The sequence below is a fragment of the Castor canadensis genome, chromosome 12 (genome assembly GCF_047511655.1).
Source record: "Castor canadensis chromosome 12, mCasCan1.hap1v2, whole genome shotgun sequence".
Taxonomy (NCBI): Eukaryota; Metazoa; Chordata; class Mammalia; order Rodentia; family Castoridae; genus Castor; species Castor canadensis.
Genome location: NC_133397.1, coordinates 20,566,188 through 20,588,343, shown reverse-complemented (window position 1 = coordinate 20,588,343; position 22,156 = coordinate 20,566,188). Strand labels below are relative to the sequence as shown.

The following is a 22,156-nucleotide window of genomic DNA, read 5'->3' as shown; positions in this document are numbered from 1 at the left end:
TTAGATGCTTTGTGCTGGGATTTACAAAGTGACATTTTCTTCCTCTTCAAGCAACTTATTTTCAACTCCCTCACCAACTGCTTGGGGCCCCGGAAGCTTCTGCACAATGGAAAGCTATACAAGACCAAGAGCAACAAGGAGCTACATGGGTTCCTTTTCAATGACTTCTTGCTTCTCACCTACATGGCCAAGCAGTTTGCTGTTTCCTCTGGCTCTGAGAAACTTTTCAGCTCCAAGTCCAACGCTCAGTTCAAAATGTATAAGACGGTGAGTACCACAGGCCCAGCCCAACGAGGCCTCACCATTACCTGAGTGCCTCCCTCCTGACTGAGCCTGCCCTGACTTCCTAGGACTCTTCACCGGCTTGAGGTGGCTTGTGTGTCCTTTGCTGCTTCCCAAAGGAAGGAGCCTAGTGCATCAGCCTCCCTCTGCCCACTGATGACGTCATCAGGATCCAGCTTTGGCTGCTGGCTTCCTCCTGGCAAACACAGTACCTGCTCCCACCTCTGGCCACAAATAGCCTTGGGTCTCTCTGTAAACCAGCCTGACATGGGCCAGGTGTGCGGAGCTCCTGCCCCCTGTCCAGGACCACCTAATCCACCCCAGATTATTGACCTTTGCAAATGGAGGTGGTTTCTTTCTTCCTGGGTTAAAGACCTTAGATACCAGACCCCTTCCTACTTCTTCAAGGCTCTTCAGAACAAACAGCTCTCTTTCTGGACACAGGTGGGTGGAGTGTTCTGGCCCATCTCATAGCCTATGTTTTGGCCCTAATTCTTTCAGCCCATTTTCCTGAATGAAGTGTTGGTGAAACTTCCCACAGACCCTTCCAGCGATGAGCCTGTCTTCCACATTTCCCACATTGACCGGGTCTACACCCTCCGAACAGAAAACATTAACGAGAGGTCAGTCCTGACTCTTGTGTGACCTGCCCTGAAATCTAGGAGAAAGCCAGGGCGTCTCCCTCAGCCATAAACCCACCTCCACCCATGCTCGAATCCTACCAACTCCGTCCTCAATCTCTCTTAGTGTCCTCTGCACTCCAGTCCCACAGCAAGCCTTGATTCAGATACACTGAGTCACACAGCCACCTCCTAACCCATCTCCCGCTTCCAGCCTCTCCTCACTCCACACCTCATCTGCTTGCCACTTGGCAGAGCCAACGCCTCAACCCCCACTAAATTCCTGTCAGGAGCTGCTCTCAAGCGGTGGTCCATGGCCTTCGCTGGTTTCCCAGGCCTCCCTCTGCCACCAGCCTCAGTCCCTCCCTGCCTCATGCCCACAGCCATTCTTCCTCTGGTGGAGCTCCCTCAGGGACGAGCACCTCTGACAAGCCATGGGACACCACTGCTGCTGTGCACATAGTTCTCTAGATTATAGCCCATGGTGCTGAGTGGTCACTGATGTGGCTAAATGTGTCCTCTAGCTTGGGTCCCCAGCACCTTGCAAGGGAAGTCAAGAGCTCTCTAGAAATTTTCAGCCCTTCCTCAATTAGCAATGGGGTCTTCTGCTTGAACTAAGATTAGGCGTATGACTAGAAACTTGCTAACACCAAGGTTAGCAAAAGAGAGACGGCAGCACAGAGCTCTGGGCCACGCATGAGCCTGTGAGGTGCCTGGGAAATCCCCACGGCCATGTTCTTCTTCTCCTCCAGGACAGCCTGGGTGCAGAAGATCAAGGCGGCATCTGAGCAGTATATCGACACTGAGAAGAAGAAACGAGAGAGGGCTTATCAAGGTACCAGTGCCCTAGTGGGGAGGGAGACCAGCTGACAGGACTATGGGCAGGGTGGGGTGTGGCCTAGGAGCACATTCCTGCTACTGCAGTGAGGCCTGTGATCGATCCTGCAGTGGAGCCCCAGCACCAGCCCCTCTAGCTGCCACTGTTCCAAACTTCCTTGAGCCCCACTGTTCAGTCGGGGGCACCCAGGACCAGCTGCAGGGCCTCCCTTCTCTCTGCAGCAAGGTCTCTGTCCCTAATTCTTCACTGCATTCTATTCATGGCTACCCTCACCTCTGTGGCAATCACCTTGTTCCTTGGGCTGTGGAAAGTCACTTCTCTCCTCTCTTTTGGCCCCACCCGGCTCCACCTCCAGGACCCGACATCCTGGGCCCTACTTCCTTCACCCTTTCCCCTCCTTCCTTCACCCTTCCCCCTCCCACTAGTAACCCCCCCACACACACTGTACCAATCCTGGTTTTCTTTTAATATTTAAGTTGATGTTCAAAAGGGTGTCTCAGTGCATGCCCACTGTGGGTGTGCTTTACTTTGATCCGTTCACACCCTTCCATTACTCTCCCTTACCCCTTTACCTCCCACCCCCCATTTTTCAACAGCTTTCAATACACATTCTTATATTCTCTGCCTTCACATCTTATGGTATGCGATATTACTGATGCTCTATCATTTTCTTTTTCTTTCCCTCTTTCCCTGAGTTCCATAGAGTAGTTCCACTGTTGCAAACATGTTGTACATTTGAGTTTGTATATGATCATGCTTGTTTTTGTGTATCTGTTTATCTTTGGATCTGTCTTCCACATGTGAGAGAAAATATGTGGCTTTTGTGTTTCTGATCCTGGCTAACTTCACTTAACACGATGTCCTCCAATTGCATCCATTTACCTTCAAACCACATGTCGTTATTCCTTATGGCTGAGTAATACTCCATTGTGTATATATACCACAATTTCTTGATGCATTCATCAGTTGTAGGGCATCTGGGTTGTTTCCAGAGTGTGGCTATTGTGAATAGCTGTGATGAACATCAGGGTACAGGTGTCTCTACTGTATCCTGTTTTATGTTCCTTTGGGTGGATGCCCAGGAGTGGTATCACTGGATCATATGGCAGATCTATCTCTAGTTTTTTGAGACATCTTTATACTGCTTTCCTTAGTGATTATGTCCAGACCTGCTCTTAGCCTCCTTACCCAATGGAAGCCTGTGCTCTGAGCCACACCTCACGTCTACCTCTCCCCTGCCCATCCCTCATCCCACACCTTCCTTCCCTGTCCAGTCCTCCTGTTTCAGATCCTGCTGCGGTAGCTGCAGCTCTTTGTGTTTTTTTATCCAGGTTCCCCTTATTTTGTTCTATCCTCCTGAAAGGTATGTGGAAGTTGGCTTTTGCTGATTGAATGTTTTTTTAATGGTACTTTAAAAGCTTGCTATTGAAAAATCAATGACTGATGAATCATTTCATAAAGCATATAATGATCTCTTAATTAGTCAAAGATGTAAATCACCGTTTTTCTCTGAGTTTTGCTTACCATCAGTATCTGTGATGTATATCATTCTGCATTCTCCATGTGTTCTGTTCTTTAGACATTTATTATTTACTGTGTGCCAGGCTCTGTGCTACACATAAGGCCTGCAGAGATGAGTAAGGCCAGGCCCTGACTTCAAAGGAACTAAAGCAAGTTCCCAGGTGGAGGTATGGGCACAACTAGGGCCCCTTCTTATGAAGAAGGCTACACGTGCCCAGAGCTTACCAAGCATCCTGTTTGTTTTTAAGTCCTTAACCTAGTTAACTAACATTTACAAAGATAGTGTGGGCCCACTGACTCACTTCTCTGAGTAATAAAAGCAGTTTGAGCACCTCCTTAACTATTGCAAGACCTTAAGTAAAGCTGCCTGCTAAGGTGAAATGTTTACTCTCATGTACCTGGAATTTTGATGAGTGATTTGTTAGCAGTTTGACCCTGCATTTAAAACCTCTTGAGCACTTAGGAGAGTGAGACAGAGGAGTCACGTGTTCAAGGCCAACCTGGACCACATAGTGATACTGTCTCAAAACAACAAAAAATGTACACTATACACATATATGAAAATGTCATAATTAAACCCATTATTCTGTACAATTAGTATTTGCTAGTAAAAAAAAATGGGGAGACATGGAGAACAGGAGGGCTGAAGGCTTGGCTCAAGCAGTAGAGCACCTGCCTCACTCACAGTACAAAATCCTGAGTTCAAATTACAGTACTACCAAAAAACTTTTTTTAATTTTAAAAGCTCTAAATTAAGCATATTTTTTTCATATATAAAATGCAATTATGCAATTTAAGTATAATTTCCATAAAAGTCTAGCACATGCCTAACACAAAGTAAGTAGCCAATAAATGTTACTTGCTAATAAATACTGAACAGATATCATGTATTACTGTTTTATTAATATTACTTTGCGAGGCAAATTATACAGGAATGATAAAACAATCCATGGGCTACAGTGACTCCTCTTTGTCAGAGGAGACAGATATTATACAGAACTTCAGACCCAGCATGCTGTGGGGTGCTCCTAAGTCAAGGCAGTGAATACACAGAGGGAAGGAGTCTGGAAATAGCTGAGACTGACCTGGATCTTGATGGATCAGTAGGATTCTGATGGGCAGAGATAGTGGGCAAGGCATTCCTAGCAAGCAACACAGCCTGGGAAAGAGGCACAGAGCAGCCAGACGGTGGGCCACTGGGTCCAGTGCAGGGGCAGATGACGCTTGGATAATGTTCTGGTTGGTTAGAAAAACAAACTGTGAGGGCTGGGAGTGTAGCCAGTGGTAAAGCATGTTCTTAGCATGCACCCAGCATTTGAGAAAAAGATAGCAAGAAAGATAAGACTGTGAGGGTCTACAGCTAGCATCTTCACTGTGCTGTCTGCATTCTGAGAAGAAATTAACATGACTCACCTTCCTCTTTTGTAGCACGCTCTCAAAAGACTTCAGGTATTGGGCGTTTAATGGTGCATGTCGTTGAAGCTACAGAATTAAAGGCCTGTAAGCCAAATGGTAAATGCTTCTTTCCTTCAGTGATGTGATAATACCCTGTTCTTTACTGGTGACTCTTTTGAAAGGCAGTGTTCCAGTGCCATTAAAATAGCAGTAAACTTTATTGGACCAGTACCACTATTCTTTCCCCAATAAGCACCAACACCTGCTGTCCTGAGTGCCTCTGCATCACAGAGCAGTGTGTTGAAGGTACTTGCCAGCTCATGGGGAGCAGTCCTAACCTTAGAGCTTGTAGTCACTCCCCAAGGTTAGGATGCCATCAGTATTGGGAACACGGGGGCCATGTTGCTAGATCACAAGGCAGGTATGGTCCACCGGGCAGTGACCCCTGCTACTGTGGTCTAGTTAGTGAAGCAGCATCATAGTTCCTACTTTAGCTGGAGGATGGCCCTGTTAGTCGCTCCCCTCACCTACCATGCCACAGGTATCTGTGACTTGTTTCTTTGCAGGAAAGAGCAATCCATACTGTGAAATCAGCATGGGCTCCCAGAGCTACACCACCAGAACCCTCCAGGACACACTAAATCCCAAGTGGAATTTTAACTGCCAGTTCTTCATTAAGGATCTTTATCAAGATGTGCTGTGTCTCACGATGTTTGACAGAGACCAGTTTTCTCCCGATGGTAAGTATAATTTCCTGGTTTTCTGGAATCTTAGGGTCTAGATCCAGGGTGCTCAGTCATATGTACTCAGTGCCACCTACAGGAAATGACATACACCTGTGCCCGCTCACTTTGGCAGCAGGTAGGTGCCCTTCCTCAGGAAGAGGGGCTGGCCTCTGACCCCAACTCCTTCCCACACACACAAGTAAGCACTGTACTCCTTGTGTACAGAGCATTCTCTGACCAGAGAGACTTGGAATTCCACATAGGCTGCTGCTCTCAGATAAATCTGATGTCACTGTGTGCCTCCACTGACAGTACTAAACAGCCACATGTCAAAGAAGTTACTGGTTTGGGCTTTGAAAGGTTTATGAATCCTGTTAATGTAGGTTTAGAACAATTTTGTAAAAACAGAATTTTGACCCTCACATGATGTTTATTCACCAGATTTCCTGGGTCGTACTGAAGTTCCAGTGGCAAAAATTCGAACAGAACAGGAAAGCAAAGGCCCTACAACCCGTCGACTACTGCTGCACGAGGTCCCCACCGGGGAGGTCTGGGTCCGCTTTGACCTACAGCTGTTTGAACAAAAAACTCTCCTATAGGGCTGGTGGAGGGGCTCAAGTGATTGAACACTTGCCTAGCAAGTGTGAGGCTTTGAGTTCAATCCCCAGTACCACCAAAAAAAAAAAAAAACCAGACAAAACTCTCCTGTAGGAGACTGGAGAAGACAGCAGGAGGGGACCTAACCCACAAGGCTGGGGCGGAAGAGCATCAAACAGCTTCATCTATCACAAAGCCACGCATGCTGGGGCCTGTATTTTATTGCACACTGAACTGCTAGCAATCTATGCAAACATCTTCCTTATGAATAAACAAACCCACAGCACAGTGCCTTGTACTAGTGTTAACATGTTCAGCTGTGTTAGATGCCAGGGGTTCCATTTTCAGGGCTATAAAAGCATTATGTGGAAATGTGGCGTCAGACCACCAGTTGTTACCACTGCGGAGTAGTTGAGGAAGGCGGAACCATTCTACACCGTGTGGCCTCTACTGGGTCACAGCACTCAGGACGGGAGGGGTTGGGATGAAAGGCTGCAGCCTCTGTTTGCAAGCCTCATACTGAAATAGCGTCTCCTTGTGCACTGAGAGAGAAACCTGATCATTTTCTTCCTGGTTCGATTTTATCATTTTCTGCTAAGACAATAGAGTTTGAAATACAAGGGGAAAGCTTGATGTACTTTAAATACTGTGAACTCTAATAATGTGGAAAATATTTTTCAACTTTAATTTTCAGAAGTATAAATTATTTATATAAATTCCTTGTTTTTGCATATTTCATAGGACATGCATCTTTAAGCTTTATCGTTGCCAATATGTACAGAAAGAGAATAAAAATATTAAGTTTATGAATATAATTTCTTTCAAAACTTGACTACTTTCTATATGAAAAGCTCTTAAAATGGAATTTCAGAGTTTGCTATGTTAGATGAAACCAAATCTCCTTCCTGATACAGTGGAAAAACCCAAGGATGGGGTGAACAGGGCCCCACCAGGAGCCTGGGGGTCCAGGGCCTTAGCCTGGCTCTACATTGACTTGCTCTGAGCCTCTGGTATAGCTATGTCCTGTTTCTGGTATCCTTGTTCCTGGTGGAGTAGAAAGCTCACGGTAACTTAGAAGGAAGGGGTAACACACAAGGATTAGGACTGCTCAGCAGGTCCTTTACCTCTCTAGCTCCAGAAGCCTCATCTTTCCTCTTGTTCCCTGTCTCATCAGAGCCACATTCATACCTGCTTGAGCTGTTTGTTCGGCTTTTGAATTTTGAAATATGAAATTTGTTTGCATGTTAATGGAAGTAAGATTTTATACACTAAATGCCCGGATGAGTGAGTAAAACTAGGAAAGATCTGAAGGAATCACCTGGCTATAAGAGCCCTGACTTCTAAGGAGACATCTCTTCTTTCTCCAGGCAGCTAGGGACCAGGTAGGATTCTGTGTCCCGAGGGCTCAGAGTTCCTCCTTAGCCCCCATTTCTTTTCAGCATAATCACTGGGCAAAAAAGGGCTGGAAAACGTGATTCAGTACATTTCAGATTTTTAAAGATCTACCGCTTACTCACTCCAGATACTGATCCTGGGCACTGAATGGTTAAAATATAAACACGACACAAGTGAGGACATTACGCAATATGGGAGAAACCATTTCGCCTACTTCCAGGAAACTGGCAGGACAGGCACAGCCTCGCAGAGCAAAGTAAACTGCTGGCCATCTCTCAGGTTTTGTTGGTTCTGAGGTAAGTGGGGGCTGATGTCAAAGTGAGTCACCGCTGACCAGTGACGTTCAGAGCATGACATGGGCCCTGATGACTGGGCAGGTGTAAAGCCAGCTCTGGGGTGATTTGTGACCATAGCTGCAGAACAGTCCTCTTGCCAGGACTGTTGGGGGCTTTAGTTCTCACAAGGATGAATGTGGCTAGTGCCATGTCGCTATCTTTGATAAATCAGGATTCTTTGATCAGACTCAGAACATAAGAGCCTGGAGAGTCTAAGTCAGGCAACTAAGGACTGTGGAGGATACCTCATGTCAGCACACCCAGCAGAGCCAGTCATCCTTCTTGAACTAAGAACCCAGATCTGCCCCTGGGAACATCAAGTTCTCCCCGCCACTGAAGTGGGAACCTGATTTTCTAGAGCATGTGTCATTAGGAAGCAGGTGTGCCTCACACAACTTGGAAGTCTCCCCTTGCTGAGAGAACCCCAGCAAACCCTACAGGGCTCCTGGGAACAGGATGCTATGACAGAGAAGGGGATAATGCCACTTTTCTACTACCATTCCCATGTCTAAGTGTCTGTGAGGAGAACATGTGCCCCGGACAGATCCCTGACTGGACTTGGAATAGAACCCTGGTACTTCCAAGCTAGGGCCTGGGCTCCACGCATTGGCCTCAGGCCCTCTGAGTGTAAGTATTAGGAGATCACAATGTTATCTCAGTGTTAAAATGTTTCAAAGAATACACAGTTCCTACTTCACAACCAGAGCTCCATAAACAGTAGCTGCTGCTATTTGTATATTTCTTGCAATACCTTTCCACTTAAGGAGAGAAAATCCAGGTTCTTGGTATTTTAACTGCTATATACATGCTGCAAGGTGAAGCCAGTGAAGCTCTATTACCAACAGTGGCCTAGCCTGGCTGTCACCTGCAGGGAGGCCAGGCGATTCCCCAAGACCTCTGCTGTCATCACTCTGTCCCATAGGCAGTGGCACCCATGTGTGCCGGCCATCCCCCGCTGCCCAGGAGCGGGGTCTCTGCCGTGGGGTCCCTGAAACCTGTTGACAGAAGGAAAGGCTGTGTGTGATGTCAGGTGAGGAGGCTCATAGGAGGGAAGACACTGTGGCCCTTGCCCCACTTGCAGTCCTCCTATATGAGCTGGGACACTCTTTCAACCAGGTTCCCAGCCAACCCTTTTGCCTCACTTTCTCACTCTGCCTGGTTTCTGCAACTCTCACATGAGGCTTTCCAGATCTTGGCCTCCGTCTACTGTTTTATGGTATGACAAAGATGACTAGTTGTTCCCTCTACTGTGTTCAGACCAGCCAGGGACTGCTTCTCCCAGCACCCTTGCCTCCTACAGTTATGTACAGCTATGGGACCAGGTCCTAGCCACAGACTATCAGAGGAAGAGACACATGCGACCTCCAGTCCTTGCCACATACACCAGGGCACAACTCATCCCAGATCAGTGCCTTTTTTGGTTTCAGGAATGAGTCTTTTGGAAGCCAGGTACTGAAGATGACAAAGGCCCATGAGAGGGTCCTGGAGGGGGACAACCTGCTGACCCACTGAAGGACTGGCACGTGAACAAAAATTAACTTGTATTCTGTTTAAACCATTATCCACTGTTTGGATCTTGTGGTGACAGCAGGGAGCCTATAGTCACATTAAGATCTGAAGCAAACGTGGTGCTACACCAAACTAAAAGGAAACAAAAAAATAAGGATTTGGGTATGGTGGTGCACACCTATAATCCCAACACTGGGGGGATGTTTAGGCAAGAGGATCTGGAGTCCCAAGCCAGCCTCAGCTACATAGTGAAACCCTGTCTCAAAATACAAACAAACTAAAAAAAAAAGTATCTCCCTGGATTCTCACATACAATTATGCTCAGGGGAAGCTGCAAAGGGAAGTCATGTAATAACCTACCAACAAGAAGAATGCCTTTCTCTCCAGGAAAACTGAGAACAATGGGATCAGAAGGAGTTGGGTCACTAAATGTCTGGCCAGGACCCTTGATGTGTGGTGGAAGCGAGAGGGGTGGGGACAGGCCAAAGGAAAATAGACAAAGAGCTGTCAGCTGAACCCACCCAATTGCAAGTGCTAGATGAGGAAAATTCCTGCATATAAAATACCTTTTAAATATCTAAAGTCTCATTCTGCCCACTTTTTTTTTTTTTGTATAAATTTCATTTCAGAAATTTCCCACCTGAACAAATTTTGCAACTGAACAAAATTTTCTGTCAGGTTGGGATGTAGCAAGTGGTAAACAATAAAAAAAAAAAAAAAAAAAAAATCCCAGCATGGCAAAGAATCAGGGGGAAGCAGAAGCCTCAGAGGGCGACCCTCTGGCTTCACCTCTTAAGAGTAGGTCTGCACCTGAAAGCACAAGGTCCCACCTGTGCTACTTCTGCATTTCTATCCCCCCACCCCCAGACTGCCCTGCCTGGAAAGTACCCAGCAGAGCAGCAGTGCCCAGCCCAGCACCCTGACCATGCCTACATGAAATAAATTCTTCCTTCTGCCACTATTTTCCACTTCCTTTTCTAGATGCTGCCTCCCTGCCCACGGGAGCCCCTGGATGGAGGGCTAGCCAGGGCTCCCCTTGCTTGCTGTCCAGTGGGCATGGCAACATCAGGCCTGACCACCCTGCACCCAGCTCTCAGCTCACTAGGCCCTCCTTGTCTACCTCTTTGTTCTTCTCGCTGAGTTTTGAGAAGCAGAACTGCCTTTCGAAAGCCATCTGACTTAGGTCAGTCATCTTCTCTTCACCAAGCAGATGCCTTTTCTCCGCACAGACGAGGTTTGCAGCACTGTGAAGTAGACAATATTATCTCAGCTCAGCACAACCTGAATCATACCATTCTGAAAATTAACGTACTGAACTGGATACTCACTGTATGAAAAAGAAAGCCCAACCAGACATCCTTCTGTTTGGCTTGGATAAGTGTCCTATAAGGGCTTAGTTCCCAAGGTGGTGGTCTTGGTTCCCAAGGTGCTGTGGACTTTCAAGAGATGAGGCCTAGAGTGGTCACAGAGGCATACCTTGAAAGGGACAGTGGGAGCCAGGTGCCAGTGGCCCACACCTATAATCCTAGCTACTCAGGTGTCAGAGATCAGGAGGATGGATGGTTCAAAGTCAGCCCAGGCAAATAGTCTGAGACTCTATCTTGAAAAAAACCCATCACAAAATAAGAGCTGTTGAAGTGGCCCAAGTGGTAGAGCTCCTGCCTAGCCAGCATGAGGCCTTGAGTACAAACCCCAGTGCCACCAAAAAAAAAAAAAAAAAGGAAAGAGACAATGGGACCCTGGTTTCTTCCTTTCTCTCTGCTTCCTGGCTCATGATGTGAGTGACTGGCTACTACAAGGTCTCCTGCCATGATGTGCTGTCTTTGCCAGTGATCCAAAGCAATTGCTGCCACTCAGGTATTTCACTGTAGTAACATGAAGCTGACTAAGCGAGCTCTCAATCTTCTGCCCCACCCACTCCTGCTGGTACAACCTTTGTGGAAGGCATGAGTTATGAGACACTTCTCCAGCTGGGGCTGAGCTATGAGTGGGACCAAAAGGGAAGCTCTGAATACTCAAACTGGAAAGTCAGGCAGAAGTGGGGCATCTGCTTTCTAGGACATGCACAAGACAGCAGAGAAAGGTGGTGTGAAGAGAATCAGAAATGAAGCAGGTTCACAGAGAAAAGCAATAGTGCAAGCTACATAGTCCAAGAGAGGAGGGGACTGGCCTCATGGTCCTCATGAAGCTTTCTGGCCTTGGCTTCCCAGCGTATTGGTGCTTTCCAACATATGTAGCCTCCACCCCCTTTTTTCCTTGAGAAGGAGTTTACTTTTTGTAATCAAAGCACTTCTGACTGATCTATCTTGCTTGTAAGTCCCTTTCTTACTTCATCAAATAGCCATGTGAGGCAGTCTCTGGGCAGCTCCTTTCCGAGGGCTGGCACCAGGGCTGCCCATCCCTGCCCCAGAAGCCCAGCCCTGCATTCAGAAATAAGCCTCACTTCTCCATTTAGTCACCTCCTGTGATGTCCTATTGACACAGCCCTGCCCTCAGGCCTGCTGCTGGATGGAGCTAGAATGGCAAAGACAAGTGACTCAGGCAACAGTGACTTTACTCAGAGACTCTTGAGGTTAACATACATTCCTTTTCTCTCAGGATGAGGGAAAATAAACTATCAAGAGAGCATAGTGACTGGAGGTGTGGTTTAAGCCGTAGAGCTCCTGCTTTGCAATCATGAAGCCTGAGTTCAAATGCCTGTCCCACCAAAAAAAAAGGAGTAAGAGAGAATAAGGGGGGAGGTGGGGTGAGAGCACGTGTCTGTAATCCCAGCTACTCAGAAAGCAGAGATCAGGAGGATCATAGTTTAAGGCCAGTTGAGCAAAAAGTTAGCAAGACCCCATCTCAACAAACAAGCCAAGAAAGGTGTCTCATCTGCAATCCAGCTACATGGGATGTGAAGGTAAGAGAATCACAGTCTGAGACTGGTTCCAGACAAAAGTGAGATCCTATTGAGGCAGGCCAGAGTTAGGGAAAATTTGGGACTCATAGAAAATATATGGAAGATGGTGACTAGAGGGAGGAAGCAGAAAGCGTGCTTCCTAAAGCAAAGGCTTGGAGAGAGGCTGCAGATACACCTGGCAGGAAAAAACACCAAGAAGAGGCAAAACTCCACACCCCCAGCCTGCACATAGCATCCCCACCACCATGTTAAACAGAGAAACCAGGAGGGCTCCCTCCCATGCCACCAGACGCCAGCTCCTACCCTGCTTGGGAGACCACAAGTAAATGGATGGAACTGGAGAACATCATTCTGAGTGAGGTTAGCCTGGCCCCGAAGACCAAAAATCATATGTTCTCCCTCATATGTGGACATTAGATCAAGGGCAAACACAACAAGGGGATTGGACTTTGAGCACATGAGAAAAGCGAGAGCACACAAGGGAGGAGTGAGGATAGGTAAGACACCAATCTAGAGAAAGACATTCCCATACAGATGCAAGAGGCCTCCAGGACACCAAACAGACCAGATCAAAATAGAACTACCCCACAACATATCATCATTAAAACAACAAGTACAGAAACTAGAGAAAGAATATTAAAGGCTGTAAGAGAGAAAAAACAAATAACATACAAAGGTAAACCCATCAAAATCACAGCAGACTTCTCAACAGAAACATTAAAAGCAAGAAGAGCATGGGGTGAGATCTTCCAGGCACTGAATGAAAATAAATTCAACCCCAGGATACTCTACCCAGCAAAACTATCATTCAAAATAGATGGAGCAATAAAAGTCTTCCATGAGAAGCAGAAACTGAAACAATATGTGACCACAAAGCCACCATTACAAAAGATTCTTCAAGGGATTCTGCACACAGAAAGTGAAACCCAACTTAACCATGAAAAGACAGATAGCACCAAACCACAGGAAAAGAAAAAGAAAGTAGAGAGTAACCTCAACTTAGGTGCACACAATCAAACCTTCAAACAACTAAGACAACTAAATGACAGGAATCACCACATACCTATCAGTACTAACACTTAATGTTAACGGACTTAATTCCCCCATCAAAAGGCACCGCTTGATGAACTGGATTAAAAAGGAAGATCCAACAATTTGTTGCTTACAGGAGACCCATCTCACCGACAGAAATAAGCATAGGCTTAGGATGAAAGGCTGGAAGAAGATTTACCAAGCCAATGGCCCCCAAAAACAGGCAGGAGTGCAGGAGTAGCAATACTTATCTCTGACAAAGTAGACTTCAAACCTACATTGATCAAACAAGATAAAGGAGGACATTCCACACTAATAAAAGGGAAATAGACCAAAAGGAAATAATAATTATCAACCTATATGCACCCAATGTCAATACACCCAATTTCATCAAACATACCTTGAAAGACCTTAAAAGCATATATAAACACAGTGGTTGTGGGAGATTAACACCCTATTATCATCAATAGATAGGTCATCCAAACAAAAAATCAATAAAGAAATCCAAGATCTAAAATATACAATAGATCAAATGGACCTACTTGATGTCTACAGAACATTTCATCCAACTTCTACACAATATACATTCTTCTCAGCAGCCCATGGAACCTTCTCCAAAATAGATCATATCTTAGGGCACAAAGCAAGCCTCAGCAAATATAAGAAAATAGAAATTATACCATGCATACTATCTGATCACAATGCAATAAAACTAGAACTCAACAACAAAAGCAAAGACAAAAAACATGCAAACAGCTGGAAACTGAAAAACTCATTACCTATTAAACAATGGGTCATTGATGAAATAAAAGAGGAAATTAAAAAGTTTGTGGAAGTCAATGAAAATGAAAACACAACCTACCGGAACCTATGGGACACAGCTAAGGCAGTCCTGAGAGGAAAGTTTATAGCCATGAGTGCATATATTAAAAAGACTGAAAGATCCCAAATCAATGACCTAATGATACATCTCAAACTCCTAGAAAAATAAGAACAAGCAAATCCCAAAACAAATAGAAGGAGAGAAATAATAAAAATAAGAGCTGAAATCAACAAAATAGAAACCAAAAATACCATACAAAGAATTAATGAAACAAAAAGTTGGTTCTTTGAAAAAATAAATAATATCGACAGACTCCTGGCAAACCTGACTAAAATGAGGAGAGAAAAAACCCAAATTAGTAGAATCAGGAATGCAAAAGGGGAGATAACAACAAACACCATGGAAGTCCAGGAAATCATCAGAGACTACTTTGAGCAACTATATTCAAATAAATTTGAAAATCTTAAAGTAATGGACAGACTTCTAGATACATATGATCATCCAAAACTGAACGAAGAAGAAATTAATCACCTGAATAGATCTATAACACAAAATGAAATTGAAGCAGCAATCAAGAGTCTCCCCAAAAAGAAAAGTCCAGGACCTGATGGATTCTCTGCTGAATTCTATCAGACCTTTAAAGAAGAACTGATACCAACCCTCCTTAAACTGTTCCATGAAATAGAAAGGGAAGGAAAACTGCCAAACACATTTTATGAAGCCAGTATTACACTTATCCCAAAACCAGTCAAAGACACCTCCAAAAAGGAGAACTATAGGCCAATCTCCTTAATGAACATTGATGCAAAAATCCTCAACAAAATAATGGCAAACCAAATTCAACAACACATCAAAAAGATTATTCACCACGACCAGGTAGGCTTCATCCCAGGGATGCAGGGGTGGTTCAACATACGAAAATCAATAAACATAATAAACCCCATTAACAGAAGCAAAGACAAAAACCACTTGATCATCTCAATAGATGCAGAAAAAGCCTTTGATAAGATCCAACACCATTTCATGATAAAAGCTCTAAGAAAACTAGGACTAGAAGGAAAGTAATTCAACATTATAAAAGATATACATGACAAACCTACAGCCAGCATTATACTTAATGGAGAAAAACTGAAACCATTCCCTCTAAAATCAGGAACTAGACAAGGATGCCCACTATCTCCACTCCTATTCAACATAGTACTGGAATTCCTAGCCAGAGCAATTAGGGAAGAAGAAGGAATAAAAGGAATACAAATAGGTAAAGAAACTGTCAAAATATCCCTATTTGCAGACAAAATGATCCTATACCTTAAAGACCCAAAAAACTACTCAGAAGCTCCTAGACACCATCAATAGCTACAGCAAGGTAGCAGGATATAAAATCAACATAGAAAAATCATTAGCATTTCTATACACTAATAATGAACAAACTGAAAAAGAATATATGAAAACAATTCCATTTACAATAGCCTCAAAAAAAATCAAATACCTAGGTGTAAACCTAACAAAAGATGTGAACAACCTCTACAAGGAAAACTATAAACCTCTGAAGAAAGAGATTGAGGAAGACTATAGAAAGTGGAGAGATCTCCCATGCTCATGGATTGGTAGAATCAACATAGTAAAAATGTCTATACTCCCAAAAATAATCTACATGTTTAATGCAATTCCCATCAAAATTCCAATGACATTCATTAAAGAGATTGAAAAATCTACCGTGAAATTTATATGGAAACAGAAGATGCCACAAATAGCCAAGGCAATACTCAGTCAAAAGAACAATGCTGGAGGTATCACAATAACTGACTTCAAACTATATTACAAAGCAATAACAATAAAAACAGCATGGTACCGGCACAAAAACAGGCATGAAGACCAGTGGAACAGAATAGAGGACCCAGATATGAAGCCACACAACTATAACCAACTGCTCTTTGACAAAGGTGCTAAAAATATATGATGGAGAAAAAGCAGCCTTTTCAACAAAAAACTGCTGGGAAAACTGGTTAGCAGTCTGCAAAAAACGGAAACTAGATCCATGTATATCACCCTATACCAATATTACCTCAAAATGGATCAAGGATCTTCACAAACTCTAAAGTTGATACAGGAAAGAGTAGGAAATACTCTGGAGTTAGTAGGTATAGGTAAGAACTTTCTCAATGGAACCCCAGCAGCACAGCAACTAAGAGATAGCATAGATAAATGGGACTTCATAAAACTAAAAAGCTTCTGCTCATCAAAAGAAATGGTCTCTAAACTGAAGAGACCACCCACAGAATGGGAGAAAATATTTGCCAGCTACACATCAGACAAAGGACTGATAACCAGAATATATAGGGAACTTAAAAAACTAAATTCTCCCAAAACTAATGAACCAATAAAGAAATGGGCAAGTGAACTAAACAGAACTTTCTCAAAAGAAGAAATTCAAATGGCCAAAAAACACATGAAAAAGTGCTCACCATCTCTAGCAATAAAGGAAATGCAAATTAAAACCACGCTAAGATTTCACCTCACCCCTGTTAGAATAGCCATCATTAGCAACACCACCAACAGGTGTTGGCAAGGATGCGGGGGAAAAAGGAACCCTCTTACACTGTTGGTGGGAATGTAAACTAGTACAACCTCTCTGGAAAAAAATTTGGAGGCTACTTAAAAAGCTAAACATTGATCTACCATTTGATCCAGCAATACCACTCTTGGGGATATACCCAAAGGACTGTGACACAGCTTACTCCAGAGACACCTGCACACCCATGTTTATTGCGGCACTAGTCACAATAGCCAAGTTATGGAAACAGCCAAGATGCCCTACCACTGACGAATGGATTAAGAAAATGTGGTATCTATACACAATGGAATTCTATGCAGCCATGAAGAAGAACGAAATGTTATCATTCGCTGATAAATGGATGGAATTGGAGAACATCATTCTGAGTGAGGTTAGCCTGGCCCAAAAGACCAAAAATCGTATGTTCTCCCTCATATGTGGACATTAGATCAAGGGCAAACACAACAAGGGGATTGAACTTTGATCACAAGATAAAAGCGAGTGCACACAAGGGAGAGGTGAGGATAGGTAAGACACCTAAAAAATTAGCTAGCATTTGTTGCCCTCAACGAAGAGAAACTAAAGCAGATACCTTAAAAGCAACTGAGGCCAATAGGAAAAGGGGACCAGGAACTAGGGAAAAGGTGAGATCAAAAAGAATTAATCTAGAAGGTAACACACATGCACAGGAAATCAATGTGAGTCAACTCCCTGTATAGCTATCCTTATCTCAACAAGCAAAAACACTTGTTCCTTCCTATTATTGCTTATACTCTCTCTACAACAAAATTAGAGATAAGAGCAAAATAGTTTCTGCCCGGTATTGAGGGGATGCGGGGGAGAGTGAGGGGGCAGAGTGGGTGGTAAGGGAGGGGGTGGGGGCAGGGGGGAGAAATGACATTGTATGCACATGTGAATAATAAAAATTGAAAAAAAAAAAGCATCTGATGTCCTCAATGCAAAAGATCTAATGCAGAAACTTTAAAGGGACAGAGTCCAATAGTAGAAGGGAACCAGGAACTAGAGAAAAGGTTAGTTCGAGAATTAATTTAGAAAGTAACACACATGTATAGGACAGCAATGCAAGTCAATTCCCTGTATAGCTGTCCTCATCCCAACTAGCAAAAACCCTTTGTCCTTCTTATTATTGCTTATACTCTCTCTTCAACAAAATTAGAGATAAGGGCAGAAGAGTTTTTGCTGGTAGGGAGGGAGTGGGGGGTGGGGGGAGAAGATGGGGGGTAAGGGAGGGGGCAGGGAAAGGGGGAGAAATGACCCAAACATTGTATGTACATATGAATAAAAGAAATTAAAAAAAAACCTTAAAAAAGAAAAAAATATATGACTTAATACTGCATTTCAGATTGACCATGCCCTGGCCCAGGGACCACCCATACCCCTCCCCCCATTGATTATCTATCGGATGGGAATCACCTGGTTTCTCCTGTCCCCTAGGTTAGGGTAAGTTTTAAAAGCACCTGAAGAAGAAAAGCAAGCTCTCTCTGCTTCTCCGCTTCCACCTGTATTTCCCTTCCCTAACTTTTAATAAACTCCATTTACACCCATGTGTCCTGCCATGGATTCTTCCACATGGAACACAAGGATATTAGCGGTCTTCTGATCACTGCTGCTGTTAACATTTGTGGTGAAGCCAGCCAGGAGGTAAAGAGTGAGATACTTACTTAAGATACTATTTTCACTGATCTCTTTGTTCTTAACTCATCTTCTCTGTCCTCGGGCCCTGCACCCCTCCACCTGATACTTCAGAACCAAACACCACCCATGGCTTGAGTGGTGCAGGACCCCCACGCTGGGAGAATGGTCCTTGAGTCCCATAACTCCCTCTGGAAAAAGCACCTAGTGCTGCTCAGGGACTTACTCCGAGGCACAAGGTTTTCGTTTTCGGGTCGTGCCCCTGGGGACGAACTACATTAAAGCGCGATCCCCTTCTCCCTTCCCCTTTCCTCTGCCCCCTACGTTTTTGCTCAGTAAGCTCGCACTCCCAAAAATACCACTGTGGGGAGCGCACACTCCAGGGACTCTGACCGCTGGACCCAGGCAACTACAAGGCCTGGGAAGGGTGACCAGGGCCGCCCCAGGACCCTGGGCAATGCCAACCATGGTGGCCATTGCCTCAGGTACTCGGACCGGACCTCTAATCACCCATCCTCCACCTCCCAGTCTATCCCGTACTACAGGCCGCCAACAGGGTCCTGGAGGGCAAGTGAGGGGCACACCTGACCTCACCCAGCCGGCCCCAGGCCTTAAATCGCCTCCAGAGAGGCCGGGGACGCACGTCCACCCCGCTAGGCACAGGCGAGAAACGCAAGCCCCCATAAGGCCGCCTCTCAGAGCATCAGCTCAGTGGCCGGGAGCAGGCTGCCACCACCGCGGTCGTCAGGAACCACGGCCCAGCGGGAGCTGGAGGCTTGCAGCACCCAAAGTCAGTGGGATCTACCCAGGCCGGCAGCCTCCCCCCAGTGATGTGAGCAGCACCAGCGCCGGGCGCACCCCATCACCCGCATGGTCCAGGCTCCAGGGCCTCTGCTCCACCACTAGCGCTGCGGCTGCGAGTGCTGAGAGAAGATATGGCGGCTGCAGCGCGGGCCTCAGTCAGGACCTCTCTTTCCTGCAGCTGCCATGTGTCGCATCCTTCTTCCTCTTGCTCCTCTGTCCCTCTCTCTTGCCTGTCCAACCGCCATCCCTCTGTTTGCCCGCACTCTTCTTGTCCCCATGGCCTGCAGGGGTCAGGTAAATGCTCACCATGAGGTCACATTCCCCTGTCCCAGGGCCACATGCCCTGGCCCACCAATAAGCAGTTAGTAATCTTTGCTGATGGGGATTAATGAGGTTAGATGCCAGATGCTAAAGAAAGTTTCTAAGTCTCCTTTCTTTAGGAAAACAAACAAGGACTGGTAGACTAGCTCAAATGGTAGAACACCTGCCTAGCAAGTATGAGGCCATGAGTTCAAATCCCACCTTAGTTTGCTTTGATTATTTGGTCTCTTCATTAGGATAGTATTTGGGTTAGCACTCAGGATCAGCATTCCATTCAGGAGCCCCATGAAGGGGTGAAGAGGTCTGCCCTCAGGAAAGAAGTTGACTGGAAGTCAGGGACCCCTGCCTGCTTGTTTACTCCAGCCAGAACCAGATCAAAAGGACCTGTACTGGAGACTTCTTTAGTATCTAAAGAAGGGAAAGAAGGGATGCCTCACAAATTCAGGAAGCTCTCACTCTCTCCCAAAGGGCAAAACTCCCCCTTCCCTTTTCCTCTCTCTCTCTACCAGCCAGCATAAGGGAAGCCAGCATAGTCACACTTAGCTGTATCCTTAAAATACTGGGAGCGCTTTGATCCTGCTGATCAGAAACAAATGACTAACTCATATGGGCAGTAACACCTGTCTCTCAGGGGAAGATGTCTTCTGTTCCTGTAACAGATTGCTATTTTGAGCCTGTATGTTGCATGTAACATGTCTTTGTGTTCCATTTGAGAGAGACCATGTGGTCACAGGAAATGCTGCCACTTTGATGAAGCTACCATGTGTCCAGTACCATCTTGCCATTCCCTAGGAATAGGACACTCATGGGTGACACCATCTTGCCATCTTCTAGGAAAATTATAACTAACTTGTGGTTAAAAGTCTCTAAATACAGTTTTTATTATATGTGTTGTTTTTAATACATTAATCTGTTAAGGACTGGAAAAACAAAAGGGTATTTGTGTTAAAGATCTATTATAAACTACTTAAGAAGCTAACTGACTAACCTACTAAAAATAATGACAAAAAATGATTTAAGAGTGCACTCTAAATCAATGTGATTTTTTTTGTGTGTCATTGTGTGTTTTCTGTGTATGTCTCTGTCTCCTACCAATTGTGGCCACTGAATTTTTACTTTTTTGAGGTCATACATGTGTACTTAAATTGACATTTTTTGGCATGCCCAGGTCAAAACATCTGTGTGTGTGTGTAAATGTCTTTAGGATGATTCTTAAACAACTTTTATAAAGTGAATTTGTAAAACTTGTTTAAAAAGTTATCAAAAGTTGTAATCCCAACCAGGCCTAACTATCCTCTGCCATAGGACTAAAGATAATTTATGGACAATTTTCTATCATGAGTGTAATTTACATTCAACTCTTTTATAATTAGGTTTATTAACCCATGTGTTCTTGTAGATTGCTATTATTTAAAAAAGATAGTTTAATTTACTTTCCTTCCTGAGTCTTCCTTTAAAGTGTAAGGTTGCTAAGAGTATTTTATTAAAAACAATTATCTAAATTCAGGATTTTACAAAGGTTGTTTCAAGATACAAATTAAGGTCTTAAAACTTACAAGTCTATATGTGTGATTAGGTTGACTATGGTTTAAAGTTTAAACTATAGTTTAAAGTCTACAGAATTTTCTGAGGTCAGAATTTAAGGTACTAGTGTATGTCTAAAAATGAGTTTTTGTTAGCTCTTTTATCTAAGGTACATTCTATATAGTAAGGCCTTTGACATTTCTGCTACTTACGACAAATGCTAAGAGGTCTGCCATTTAGGCCTGACATCTGTTTGTCAGAAAAACATTGGCTTATCTGAAATTGGCTAAATAAACATTGTTTTACATATATGATATGCATTAAGCATTAAAACAGAAGCTATTTGGCTTTGTTGACAATGCCTTCCCCTAACTAGTGGGAAATTTAGGGTTTTTAATTGTCAGTTCTGACAACCACTAACTTGTTACTTTACCTAACCAAAATTCAAGGTTTAAACTGTGATGCTGTTACTGGCTCCTTCATATGTGAGGTATCTTTATGTTCTTCAAGTATATAAGCCTTTTAAAATAGAGTTGTAAAGAGTCAGTGTACCAAACCAGTGTCTTAGCTTCTTTTACAAGTTTGTGCATATGTTCCCAATTGTAATAAAAGAGATTTAGTAACACTATACACAATTAAAAGTAATTAGACTGTTATGTTAATTGCTAAACTGTTAACCATGGTTATTTTAAGTTTTGTTATTACAGTTCTCATACTTCTGGAACATTTACAGACAAGGCCATAAAAAAAAAAAATGATTCTGACAAGTGCTTATCTATCAACCAGGACACACATTGTTAAGTATTAGGGTCGTTTTATATTTTTCTTATACACAATTAAGGTGTCAGTACCTCCTCTATGGGAAAAACAGTTAGAGTTAATTAAGCCCATCTTAAGAGCTATTTTTTGCTAAATCTTTTTGTTACTAAATTTAATAAAGATCTTTGTTGCATCCACACTGACTTCTGATCTGTTTGCCTGTTACTCCCCCTCCTCCATGGAACAAATTCTGAATTTCTGGGAGAAGCTACTCCTTGCTCCAAGGGACAAAATTACCAAATTGGCAGAATCTTTACAGGCAACTGTTCAGAGAAACAGTTTAAGAGGACTACAGTTCAAAAAGACTGTAATATAAGGGGACTTCTCCAGATCCAGATGGAGTCAATTATTCCAGACCTCTAAAAGTAACCAAAGTCTAGAGATTTTAAAGGGGGCTCTTTACACACATGCTGTAATATTTAAGCCTTCTGGGCTTCTGGAAAAAGGAAAACTCATGTCTTTGGCCAAGGCCTTCTGTTTAAATAAAGGCAATATCACCATTACTAC

The 22,156-nt window shown here is 44.0% G+C and overlaps 1 protein-coding gene across 7 annotated transcripts in view; it reads left to right on the top strand.

The window, feature by feature from the left end:
• Itsn2 (intersectin 2) overlaps positions 1-6,082 on the top strand; it is a 125,207-nt gene extending 119,125 nt beyond the window's left edge. For 5 of the 7 annotated variants that reach the window (XM_074049278.1, XM_074049277.1, XM_074049279.1 and 2 more), the window contains 6 exons: positions 52-267; positions 784-905; positions 1,655-1,737; positions 4,690-4,773; positions 5,223-5,396; positions 5,823-6,082. In XM_074049278.1, the coding sequence (XP_073905379.1) occupies positions 52-267; positions 784-905; positions 1,655-1,737; positions 4,690-4,773; positions 5,223-5,396; positions 5,823-5,980 (837 nt within the window). In that variant the 3' untranslated portion in view covers positions 5,981-6,082. Of the gene's footprint in view, positions 1-51; positions 268-783; positions 906-1,654; positions 1,738-3,071; positions 3,104-4,689; positions 4,774-5,222; positions 5,397-5,822 lie in introns of those variants that run through there. The other 2 variants (XM_074049281.1, XM_074049283.1) reach the window with 2 other exon arrangements.
• Positions 6,083-22,156: the final 16,074 nt, after the last annotated feature.